This window comes from Hydractinia symbiolongicarpus, chromosome 11 (genome assembly GCF_029227915.1).
Source record: "Hydractinia symbiolongicarpus strain clone_291-10 chromosome 11, HSymV2.1, whole genome shotgun sequence".
Taxonomy (NCBI): Eukaryota; Metazoa; Cnidaria; class Hydrozoa; order Anthoathecata; family Hydractiniidae; genus Hydractinia; species Hydractinia symbiolongicarpus.
The window spans coordinates 26087861-26100685 of NC_079885.1; the positions used below are offsets into that span (position 1 = coordinate 26087861).

Here is a 12825-nt window from a genome sequence, read left to right on the forward strand (position 1 = left end):
TCGTCGTTAATAACATTGTTGCCAAGCATTTTAGTTCCCCATACTGATAAACAATCATCTCTATCAAATCAAATTGTTCGTTGAAATTTCTAGTACAATTTTCAATTGGTCACTTATTGTTAAAGTCAATGAATCGATCAAAGTTTTCTATGATTTAAATAGTCATGAATATTTAGAACGTGAAAAAATAAATTACAGATAACAGGAAAAAAAGAAGAAGAAGAAGAAGAAGAAGAAGAAGAAGAAAAAGAAGAAGAAGAAGAAGAAGAAGAAGAAGAAGAAGAAGAAGAAGAAGAAGAAGAAGAAGAAGAAGAAGAAGAAGAAGAAGAAGAAGAAGAAGAAGAAGAAGAAGAAGAAGAAGAAGAAGAAGAAGAAGAAGAAGAAGAAGAAGAAGAAGAAGAAGAAGAAGAAGAAGAAGAAGAAGAAGAAGAAGAAGAAGAAGAAGAAGAAGAAGAAGAAGAAGAAGAAGAAGAAGAAGAAGAAGAAGAAGAAGAAGAAGATGTTTCGTATTATGCTGCTCTTAGTGCTGACATACCAGTTTGTTTATTCTTTACTTTTAATTATAGGAGGTTAAGAATCATAACCAAAAATGCAATCCAGAATAAACCATCAATCTTTGCATTGAAGAAGTTGTTTGTATTTAGATATGGTTTTAGTAAAGCATCAACTTGCAAATCAAAGCATAAATGCAAAGAAACAAAAACATCCGCCACATTTGCTTACATCAGCATGGACAAACTCGACAACACAAAATTGAATGGAACCATTCTATCAACACATTATGTTGAAAATACAACAAGATGTAACAAACTCTGCGCAATGCATGATGAATGTGTGTCAACTAATGTTGGTCCAAACAACGCATCAACGTTTGTTTGTCAATTGCTTGGTGAAGACAGACGCACGAATGCTGCGATTCTGGTTAATGCAACCGGATGGTCGCTTTTCACGACAGCTGTAAGAACCTTTTTTACGTCTTCTTCAATTTTTATGAATCACAAAGAAATGTCCTTTAATAATGATTTGATGCACTATTTCGTGAAAACTAACTTATTTTTCTCAAAGCTGACTGTACCATTTGAATATTGTAATTTAATGAATAAAATTATTATTTAACTAACTTTTCTTTTTTTCAAGTAATAACTATTTTTTTTGTTCCTTATGATGGGGGAAAACTACACGTCGTATTTTTTATAAAAATCACAATGAAAAGGTTCTCTGTACACATTGTGTTTTCTCTAACATTTGCAAAAAACAGACATCCCTGGCAGTGTGTCCGACATTTTGAGTATTTGCAATGCAATCTTCTTGATCATCATGACAATTACATAGTTATTTTTGACTTTAGAGTAGATGTGATGACAACCCGTGCAAACCCGGCATCGAGAGATGTCTTCCACATTATGGAAATAATTCATACACATGCGTACTTTCAAATCGTAAGTTAATAACATTTTAGTTGTCATTCTCCAATGTTTTTAGAACAACTCATCTTCAATATTTTATCTCTTTTAAACTGTCTTTTTATTAAGTAGATTAAAGACGCGCTGAGAGCAGTAGGTGTTTGTTAAATAAACGATAACCATTCTAATTTTTAGGAATCTACTCGTTTATAACTAGCTAGCTAAAAAATCAAAACGGACAAACTTTGTTTTTCCACCATCTTTATGTTGCATTGTATTTGTCACTATTTTCAAAGGAGGTCAGAAAATTCTCCAAATCACATTCTTTAACCGAAAATAATGATAGGAGTCCCACATGTAGCAATACACTCTCGCGGTAAAAAAATAATAATATGACTAGCTGATGTTCCCAATACACTTTGCTGAGCGTAAATATATTTTCACCAAACTCAAATACGTAAATATGTAAGTATGGATATAATTCATAATTACTGAATACAAGCTAAATAAAAATATTTTTCAATAAAGATATACATATATATATTTTAACTGTTCGTTTTTGGTACAGTTTTGGGTCATTTTGGATAAAAAAAATCATCCCCTGCCGTGCTTGAATTAAAATGCATTTGATCCTGTTCTGCTCTAGGTGCGGGAAAACGAAGAGACAGTGCCAGGTTTTTCTTCTTGTTTGCAGCACTACTCATTGTTAAAAGAACAATTTCACTACAACAATGAGATTGAGAAAGTTTGAGAAATAAACTCTTAAGTTTATTGATTTCTTCTTTTTAACTTACTCTGACAAGAAACAAGAAAGATAGAGAAATATTTTTCATGGCAAAATATTTCAAAGAATCAATTGGTATGATTTTGGGAGACTTGTATATACATGACTTCACGTCATAAAAACTTGTAATGTACTGTAACATGAATTAAAAATGCTGAAGTTTTCAGGAGAAAAAGAAATTGAAATCAGTTTTCTTTGTAGCTTATCACCTTCCGTTGATGAACTTCACATTTGATGTAGATGACAAATGTTCTGGTTGCAAAGCCGGCGCGCATTGGGCGGCTGCAAAACGAATACACGTTCCTGACCGAATAACCAAAGTGATGTATTTGCCAGAAAAATTTGAGAGGGGAAATGGACCAGCTCTGTCCCCTCAAGGGTGTCTTAAGTAAGGATTCAGTTACGTAATACAACTTTGAACATCTTTGTTTTTCTTTTTTGTTATTATTTATGCTGGTCACATCCACCTAGCTAGCAGATGTCTTATTATCATGATTTGTTGATTAAACTCAATCCTGTATGTAATTCTTTTTTGTCTGTTTTCTTATTGAAATGAAGAAAGAAAACTTGATTAACACTGATTTCAAATTGCACTAAATCAGTTTCTTTAACATATCTTACAATGATGTCCAGCAGGACAGTCCTTTGTTTATCGAAACGTTGAATTTTAGGAAAGCAGAAAGGTGTTTTTCCACAAAAATTTTTTCTAGTGCATTTGTAGTGTACTTTGAGTAAAACAACGTAAATTCAAATTATATAAATAAAAACAGTATACTTTAAATATCTATGCCCTTCTTTTGTTTTTTTGCTCAATTGTTCTAATTTTTACATAATAAGTAATGTTACAAATTGACATGCACTGCGATCAATACTTGGTTGATTATATCAAATTAATTAATATCTAGGCCAAATTATTAATTCAAAATTCAGGCATTATTCAACCTAATCAAAGAGACATTTTTATAAAATGAAGTATCTAAATGTACTTATTTATGTCATGAACTTCAAGATCGAAATAGCGAACAATACAACATAAAGACGCTGATAATGTTCCATTATTGGTACCTTTTTTAACGTCGCTTTTTGACGGCGTTTATAAAGACTCGTTGAAAGTACAAATAACTTCGATCAATTTGTAGTTTTGATAAAAGAACATAGCTAGGAAAAAGTTCAATCTATTTAACTGTTTATCTTGGTTAAGAATTATTATTGTTTAGGGATTTATCACCTGCGTTTCCTGGAAACTGTGATAGTGATGGTTTCGTATTTTCATTCTGGTACAGAACATTCATGCGTTCGCTTGGAAATGCTCTTTTATTTGAGAGTCCAGTTAATGGTTTCTATGTCCGTATCAGTAATCGAAATGCAGAAACCAGAACTGCGTTCTGGGCTGTTACTTTCCTTACCGGAAGTCATACCTATCGCTTTGAAAACTATGAAGGTCCTGATGCTTCTCAATGGATTCACTTTGCTTTCAAATTTGACATTGCGAATGACCTGTTCTCTGTATTTATTAATGGAGTACATGTATTTGATGGAGAAAAAGTTGCTAGATCACGTAAGTCATTTATATTTTTAACAAGTCTTATTTCTAATAAGATAATTTGAATGTGGAATAAAACATCCCCCATGGATAGCAGACTCTGCTGTTATCCATAATGCGATAATGCGAAAATAAATCATGCGTAAAACAGCTGAGGTAATGGTCCAATCCTATTCTGGCACGGGTCAGGCGAGTTCTACTGTATTTTTTCTCGGCACCATACCTCCATACCTCCCAGAGCCTTTGATATTGGTTATGACCCGAAACTAACCCTTAAATTTTTAACCCTTAAATTTTTATAATCAGCAAAATACAATGCCTTTGGTTAGGATTATGTTTAAAACTTGAAACTTACGCCGTGACACTATTTTATCAAGAAGAAACATTCTGGTATTGTGGGAAAATTTTATTTATAACTATTACAACAGTGCCAAGTTTGATTTCAATTAGATGGCCCTTAGTATAACAATCATCCTAGAGAAAGCTTATCCAAGAGTTATGAGAGCACGGGGGGAATCTGCCACATGTCATAATATGTTCAAAAAACTCCGACCAAATAGGGTTAACTTAACCTGTCAAACATCAAATGATATACCACTTGGTATCTCTCCTGATCTCGAGCAAAAAAGGAATGTAAAGTTTATTATCTTGTGTGGCTAAGAAAGTTTTATATGACTTTTACTTTTAATGCGATACAACCTTATAACAGAAATTTAATTTGAAAATATAGATAAAAATAATAATAATAAATCAGCTAGTTTATGAACTGGTATGCCGACTTTCGAATTATGTTGTTTCAGCTAATGGTAAAAGCACGCAATTAAAATTGGCTTGGATGTACACAAGTGGAAAAAAATATTACGCCATGTTTGATGATATTGTGTATTATAATCGTTTGCTTTCCAATGAAGAAATTCTCAACCTGCACCGAGTAAGATTGCATCTATATTTTCATTGAATACAGTTTTTAATAGTTGAGTTTACAATCCAGAGAGGTATTAATATTTCAATTTAAAATATGTCATTTTTTTTTTATTCAGGAGCAGGCCACACATTAATGAAACATTGGGATGATGCAGTTGCTATATTTCTCTAGGGAATATTTATTTGTGAATTATTTATTTTAGGGATATTTTCTTGTTGAATATTTCTTTTTGGAATATTTTTTCGTCAAATATTTATTTGTCAAATATTTATCTTTGGAACATTCATTTGTGAAACATTTTTTGTGAAATATTTATTTGTGGAATATTTATTTGTGAGATATTTTTTGTGGAATATTCATTTGTGAAATATTCATTTGTGAGATATTTATTTGTGAAATATTTATTTGTGAGATATTTATTTGTGGAATATTCATTTGTGGAATATTTATTTGTGAAATATTCATTTGTGAGATATTTATTTGTGGAATATTCATTTGTGGAATATTCATTTGTGGAATATTCATTTGTGGAATATTTATTTGTGAAATATTCATTTGTGAGATATTTATTTGTGAAATATTCATTTGTGGAATATTCATTTGTGAGATATTTCTTGTGGAATATTTTTTTGTGAAATATTCATTTGGGAAATATTCATTTGCGAGATATTTATTTGTGGAATATTCATTTGGGAGATATTTATTTGTGGAATATTCATTTGGGAGATATTTATTTGTGGAATATTCATTTGGGAGATATTTATTTGTGAAATATTCATTTGTGGAATATTTATTTGTGAGATATTTATTTGTGAGATATTCATTTGTGAAATATTCATTTTGGAGATATTTATTTGTGGATTATATAATTGTAAAATATTTATTTGTGAGATATTATTGATGTTTAACCAGATTGTGTAAATATTCAATATGTCTCTTACACCATACGCACGATTATGAACTCTTTGCATAAATTTTAAACAGGATGTTTAATTTTATTGTAAGGATGTGGAACTATATCTTGTAAAATTTTAGCATCTTTTGAAAATCATTTGTATTCTTCTGAAACGCTTCATGCTTCGAATCTCAGATTTATTATTAAAGGCTGATCATCTGTTTTTATCGGGTTCAAACGTCCGTAAAATTCACGCGTTGTCGATGTGCAGCCCTAGCGTTTATAAAGTGTTTAGAAAGAGCCTTTTCATTAGTCTGTGTCATCTGTACATGGTTAGTTAGTCCTTTTGTATTCTTAATATAAGTGACATCGGACTAGTCTGCTGGTGTACGTTGGCATGCTGACAAGTGCGCAATGATAAACGTTTGTTTAATACGATGTATAATTAAGCGTGACCGGGTAATAAAAAAGTTTTCAAAAGGAATAGCTTCCGCTTGGATCAACAAAAAACAGAATGATATGAGTAAAACTAGTTGATGCGGAGCAACACAGCTCAGATTTATGTTTCTGTGAAATTAATAGATTTACTTGATTTTTGTGTGTCATGATATGGTTTCAACGATGCAAGATCATCGATATCTATTTTCAAAATACGGCTGGCACAATGTTTTTGCGAGATATGTTCCAGCTGGTAGGTAGTCACATGTTTCTTCGATTTTGTTGAATTGCAGCGCCATTTAAGTTCGTTTGCATATATTATTAGAAAAGAGTATACCAATCATCTTAGAGAAAGCCTATCCAAAAGTTATGAGAGCATGGGGAAATCTGCCCACCCCACCCCCCCCCCCCCCCTCTCCCACCGGTTTTAAAATCGTCAAAAAACTTCGACTTTGTGTCTCTCATGATCTCGAAAAAAAATAGAATGGAAAGTTTATTATCTTGGATATAATGGAGTACATGCATTAGATGGAGAAAATTTTACCAGATCAAGTATGGGTTGTTTATGATTAAATTCCTAACTTCATGGTGGCTTATCTGTTACCAGTTAGATGATGAACATCTAAGAAACTTTATATGACTTTCTTTATTTACTCTTTTTACTTATTTATCATTTATTTGACTTCCGTTAATTTCGAATTGTTCTTCTGCTTATAACAAAAATGTTTATGAAAAATGTTAAACGTGTTAACTACCAATTTTTTTGTATTGTGCTGGGCCATTGCTGACTTGAGCAAAAATTTTAAACCCCTTAGAATATCTCTTTACCCGTTCTTCAAACACGCATGATCCTAAATATTTTCTTCCTCATCGTTTTAAGCCCTTCACATTACAGGCAGCGAGTAAACCAATTCCTCTCAAAACTTTTTGTGTATTAACAGGACCTTGCTACCGTTGTCGAAGTTTAAGTGACAGTTCTATTTTTCATTGTTCTCCAGTCTAAGTGGATTTTGCCACGGCTAATTTATGGCTAGTAATTTATAATGGCAGAAATTAAGAAAAAAGAACTAATTTAATAAATCAGCTAGCTTTGCTGACAGGAACTCAAAAGACTGATATTCTGTTCTTTCAGTTAATTTCAAAGACACTAAATTGAAATTGGCTTGGCAGTACACAAATCATAAGAAATACTACGCCTTGTTTGATGACATCGTGTATTATAATCGTTTGCTTTCCAATGAAGAAATTCTCAACCTGCACCAAGTAAGATTGCGTTGAGACTTTCATTAAGTATACTTTTAATAGTCGAGTTTACAATCCAGAGAGGTGTTTGTATTCCAATTTAAAATATGTCATTTTTTTTTTATTCAGGAGCAGGCCACACATTAATGAAACATTGGGATAATGATGTTGCTAGTTCTCTCGAAATGTTTCTCCTTTATTTTGTTTTATTTGTGGGACATTTATTTATGTGAGAAAACAAGCATTAATAACAGTGCTGTTCAAATTTGTAAATATACAGATGTTTTTATGCTTGTATAATTATTATAGACTCCCGGTTTTTTGAACAAGCATTTACTCGACATTTTTTGCTACCTTTTTTGTTTTATTTATGACAGCATACTGTAGCAAAGTTTAATTCTATTTTGGAAAGCCTATTGAAAGTTATGGAATATCGGCAGAATAACTTGCTACCGCCTCTTGGACTGAATAACGTTAAGGAAAAACAAGAGGAAATAAAAATTACTTTAATTAAGCGGAAATTTTGAATAACTGCCACCTTGAGCAGCTGGCAGTTCACAATGTAATAATTTTACGTCATACGCACTGACCATCAATTTTTTGTATAAACCTTCGACAGCATGTTGTAATTAATTTTTTTGGAGCTATACCGCTTTTAAAAGTGATACGTGTCGTTTCGGATAGCTCCTTTTTTTGTTATTCTGTAATTTTTTTATGATGACGTAAATGTTTATAAAGGGCTATTCCGCATATGTAAACAGAGCTGTGCCTGCACGGTTCGTATGTGTTTCCATTGTACCGGATTATCAGTCAATTCGGCGCAAACACCTATCCAATATAATAGAAACATTGTCTAAAGAACGTATGATAACATCAAAATCTGAAATTGTAATGACTGATGTTGCCTTAACCCGCAACCCTTAACTCGTAACCCACAACCCTAAACCCGCAGCCCTCAACCTGCAAAAATATTTTTTGATACATTAAAAGAAAATAGGTACAAAAAAAATCGAATGTGGTGATTCAATCCAAGATGACGCCTGTATACCGTAATGCTTCGAATAAATGCCCCCTTTCTATTAAACGCCTCCCTCGAATATACTCCCCTCTTTTTCAGTCATTTTTTAAATAAACGCCCCTCGAATAGACGCCCTTCCCTCATAAGGGGCTGTGATGCTTGGACTCTACAATGGAGAGTTACTTATTATTATATATTCTATTTTGTTCGAATATATGTGACAAGAAACAAAACAGACATGTTTACAAATGGCGACGATAAAGGGATAATTTTTACTCAACTTCACTTTATTTTGAAAACTTTATAAAAGAATTTACAGAACAAGAAAAAATAACTTGTAATGGCTGTTGCTCTGAACATTCCCAATTTTCCAAAATTTGACCTTGACAATTATAACACAATTTTTTCAAGATGGGAGAAATACAAGAAAAGATTTATTAATTTGTGTGTAGCACTTAGTATTACAGACGATAAGCAAAAACTTGTTCTGCTACTTAAGGTGGCAGTAACCCTTTTTTTACATAATTAGTTCTGAAAGGTTAATTTCAGACTATATATCCATATATTTTCTGTTATAACACACTTGTCACAATTTTATGGCTAAAATGCTATCTATCACCAAAAATATTCAGCCTCAATAATTCCTCTTTAAACTAAAGTTCATGAATAATTAATTAGTTTTGCCGAATATAGTTTAACTCTACGTGCTTGCGAAATTGTACGAAAAGAAATGACGTAATTATTAAAGAGAAATGTTAATAACAACAAAGATGGAGCATTACGTAGTAATTTACGACGATCTTCATTATGCTACGCTGCACGAGCTTTAACTTTCGATAGCATTTTTTTTTTACTTTAAAATTTTTAGACTTGGTGAATCATGCAGCCATAATACGGTGTGCGGAAATCTTTTTATTCGGAATATTTTTCATTTAACGGCGTCCGATGAGGCAGGGGATGTTAACAAAGAATCTTTTGAAAAAAACAAAAGGGTATTGTTTAAAAAAAAGAATAAACAAAAAAATCCGCACACCGTTTTAACAGGGTTAACCCAGGGTTCATTTTAAAACAGAAGCTGATGAAAAATAACGAGATTGTGAAAAGTTGGAGCTCGTAGAAGCCGATTTTTTTCTTGTTTTTGATACATTTTTAAAAAATCGAATGTGGCGATTGAATCCAAGATGACGTCTGTATATTATTATCTAGATATCTCGGATTCTAAGGTAACAAGATGATAAGCTTCTTTACAAACATGAAATATATTGCGAATGTTTTACTTGAGTTTTAAAGGAGACATGCTGGGCCAAAAGGAATAGAAGAGTGGAAATCTGGAAATTCTGATGTATCGACATGTCTATGAAGTGGAAAACTGTAAAGAAAGAGAAATCCAGCGTTATATATTTTTTGGATTTTGGAAAGTAAATACTTTTCTTCCCCTAAAAAACATGAAGTGATTTAAGAATTGGTGAGAAATAATGTTTAGGATAAAGAGCGAATCTTTTAACCAATAGTATCTAAGGGAAGTGAGTTCTCAAGTTAGAATTAATTTGAGTTTATTTTACCTGGCATAAAATCTAGTATTTCGAAGGTTAGAGCACATACGTTTCGTAGTGTGGATTGCATTAGATTGTAAAGATAGAAAATTTGATAAAAAAACAAGATATCTAGTTAGCTACTGTATATTTTCTTCGTCATTTGAAATATTGCTATAAATGTGTTTTCCTGTAGGACTATCATATATGTAGTTATGTTATGTGAATTCTTCTGGTATGGCTGTATAAACGTGATCAATAAGTTCAAACATTCAAATTGTTACTAGAAATTTTGCTAGATGGCATGTATATTCACTAGAACTGGTTCAATCACCTTCTGTTGCACCTCCATCTATCTGGATCTATGATGTTTATCAAGTCTTCAATAATATATTTTTGTCAGTGCTATCAAACTTTAAAAATGCACAGAACCACACATAAATTTAAAAAGATTCAAGAAATTATAAATATTTAGGACTTGTAAAGCTTGGGCGTTTGTCATTACAATTGAATGTATTTATCGCGCCCCACTTTGTAATAACTTTTTCCCCACTTTGTAAATTCGGAGCAGCCTCACTTGGTAATTCGTCGTTGCCCTACTTTATAATTTTTGAAGCTGCGCCCCACTTTGTAATAAGGTCTCTCCCCACTTTGTAATTTTTTGGTTTATTTTGATCATGAACAGTTTTTGACCCGGACACGTTTTTATAATTACCTTTTGTGAAACCGGAATTGACATTAAAAGGAAAACATGTGTTGAAAATTTAAGGCTCGTATTGTTGAGTTATATACATCCTGTGCGAGAAGATGACTATGAAATAATTGCGGAGTTGATAAGATAACGATGGACAATCCAAAATCCCATCACATACTGGAGCTTAAAGAATGATTTGACATTTTATTCAAATCGAATAATTTTTTCTTCAAAGTAAACAAGTTCTGAAAAAAGGTGAACTGAATAAGATAGCGAAAACTTTTAGAAAGAGTAAATCAGCTGGATATAAAAAACTAATGAAAATGTATATATGAAATGATATAATAAAATAAAGCCTGCTATAAGTTGCTATAGCTAAAATTCTGCTACATGTAACGGCCCATTGCTTTGGAGAGAAAAAGGTTCAGTTTGTGAGATATATACGTAATAAAAAAGGAAACTTCATTAAATTTGTGCATCATACAAGTTTTTATATTAGGACAAACAATCAATCTTAGACGTATTCTTAGGATATTTTGACGCATTGATTAAAGTATATAAATTCTTACAAAAAAGTTCTTTACTTGGGTTGTAAGTTTTAAAAATTCAAATTACCATGCTGTATGTTTTTGTTTGGTATCCCTTACATGCATTCAATGAGAGATTCAGTGGATTGTTCCACGGGAGTTCAGCTTACCAGTAAACATCAAAAATAAGATCTTTCACTTTAGATAACTGAGAATATTTTACGTACTATAGTAACAACCCAAAAAATTTTCATGGTCAGTTTTTCATAGCTATTCTGGTTAGAGCTGCAAAGAGGCAGATATGCAAAATCATGCCTGCTGTTTCTTCAACTAATTTTTTTCTTTTAACTGATGTTTAACCTTTAAATAAAACGTTGAAATGGTGTTGCTAGCCCTCTTTGTGGTATATTGACATGGGTAAGATGCTGGAATCAAAAAAAACTTAATTTATTGACTTTTACGGGAGAGACAAAAGAAGATACTGTTGATGTTGGTTTTAGCAGCTAGCTAGCTGTAGCAAGCTATATGTTCATACATTGTGTGTTGTGAGAAATAAATTAAAGGTTAAAAGGAAACACTATTCTATCATTATCAAAAGCAAGAAGAAATAAAAATTACAGCTAGAAAGACTTGAAGGAAGTTTTTCTAGCTACACTACAGTAAGCTATTATAACTAGCTAATGGATCTGCAAGTTTGACATGGATTAACGTGGTAGAGCATTTAATCAAGAATTTATTCTCAAATATAGCTAACTAGCTATATAAAAAGAGCGTATACGTACTTCAATAATATAATGACTGGCTTTGACTTTTTGTTAGAAATTATTATTGTATACATATTATACAAAAGCTAGTTAGGAAGGGATATAAATAATAGCATGTTACACTGTATTACTGTTATTTTTTTTGTTTCTAATGTTCCTAATGTTCCTAAAGTAAAGTGCAAGAATAAGTAGCTATTGTAATTTTAGTACATTGACATAAGAAAACATTTTGCACATATTTTGCACAATTCTGCAAAATTGGCAACCGAAACATTTTGGCGAGAACAGTTAATCATTACGAAATGTGTTTAAAAAGTTATTTTCCATTTATTTGTTTATTTTAACCACAATATATTCTTTTATTTTTTTTTTCACAGCGGTTGAAACTGTATGTATTACAGATTAAAATTATTCTAATGAAAAATTGAGACGTAGCATATTTTTAAGGTTAAGTTGGTGTTCAAACTGCACTGTTTGATGTTTCTTGAAGTTGAGTGATACTACAAATGAGTTTTTACAATCCTATTTTTAGCATCAAGGCGCTTGCCCAACTATATATCTGATTACTGTACGAATAAGGCTAAAAAATCAAAAAGCGATATATATATATATATATATATATATATATATATATATATATATATATATATATATATATATATATATATATATATATATATATATATATATATATATATAATTTAACCACTCGTTTGGCAAATTTGTAAAATTACTCAATTATAAATAATTCAACACTCACAAAGATATAAACAAAACTGGCATTTTTAACGACTATTTTATATTTAGGGTCTACTGTGTTGTTGCAAAGTTCTAGGTGAATTTACAGTTTTTATATAAAAAACAGAATTTTTTGTAATCCTACGAATATTTTCAATATCAAAACATTCTTTGTCGTTGTTTCTAGACTTTTTTGTTATGATGGCTGTAACATGTAAAAACCAAGCCAGTCGGTCTGGTCTTCAAAATCAACACCACCATCATGAACTTTGATTCAGCAGCCATGCCGTGAACAGTTCGCCTCTCCTTTAATAAGCCAACC

At 31.5% G+C, this 12825-nt stretch overlaps 1 protein-coding gene across 1 annotated transcript; it reads left to right on the plus strand.

Moving 5' to 3' along the window:
* The first annotated feature begins 226 nt into the window (after positions 1-226).
* LOC130614712 (uncharacterized) lies at positions 227-5566 on the plus strand. Its single transcript, XM_057436150.1, has 7 exons — positions 227-537; positions 645-957; positions 1349-1439; positions 2389-2575; positions 3405-3745; positions 4531-4661; positions 4771-5566. The coding sequence occupies exons 1-7, from the start codon at positions 500-502 to the stop codon at positions 4786-4788; spliced, it is 1119 nt and encodes a 372-aa protein (XP_057292133.1). The 5' UTR covers positions 227-499; the 3' UTR covers positions 4789-5566.
* Positions 5567-12825: the final 7259 nt, after the last annotated feature.

Bases quoted from the DNA above. Each gene is read 5' to 3' on its own strand.
- LOC130614712 (XM_057436150.1), top strand. From the start codon at position 500: ATGTTTCGTATTATGCTGCTCTTAGTGCTGACATACCA. The intron at 538-644 runs GTTTGTTTATTC...GTTTGTATTTAG, and splicing joins CTCTTAGTGCTGACATACCA to ATATGGTTTTAGTAAAGCAT. The intron at 958-1,348 runs GTAAGAACCTTT...TTTTGACTTTAG, and splicing joins GGTCGCTTTTCACGACAGCT to AGTAGATGTGATGACAACCC.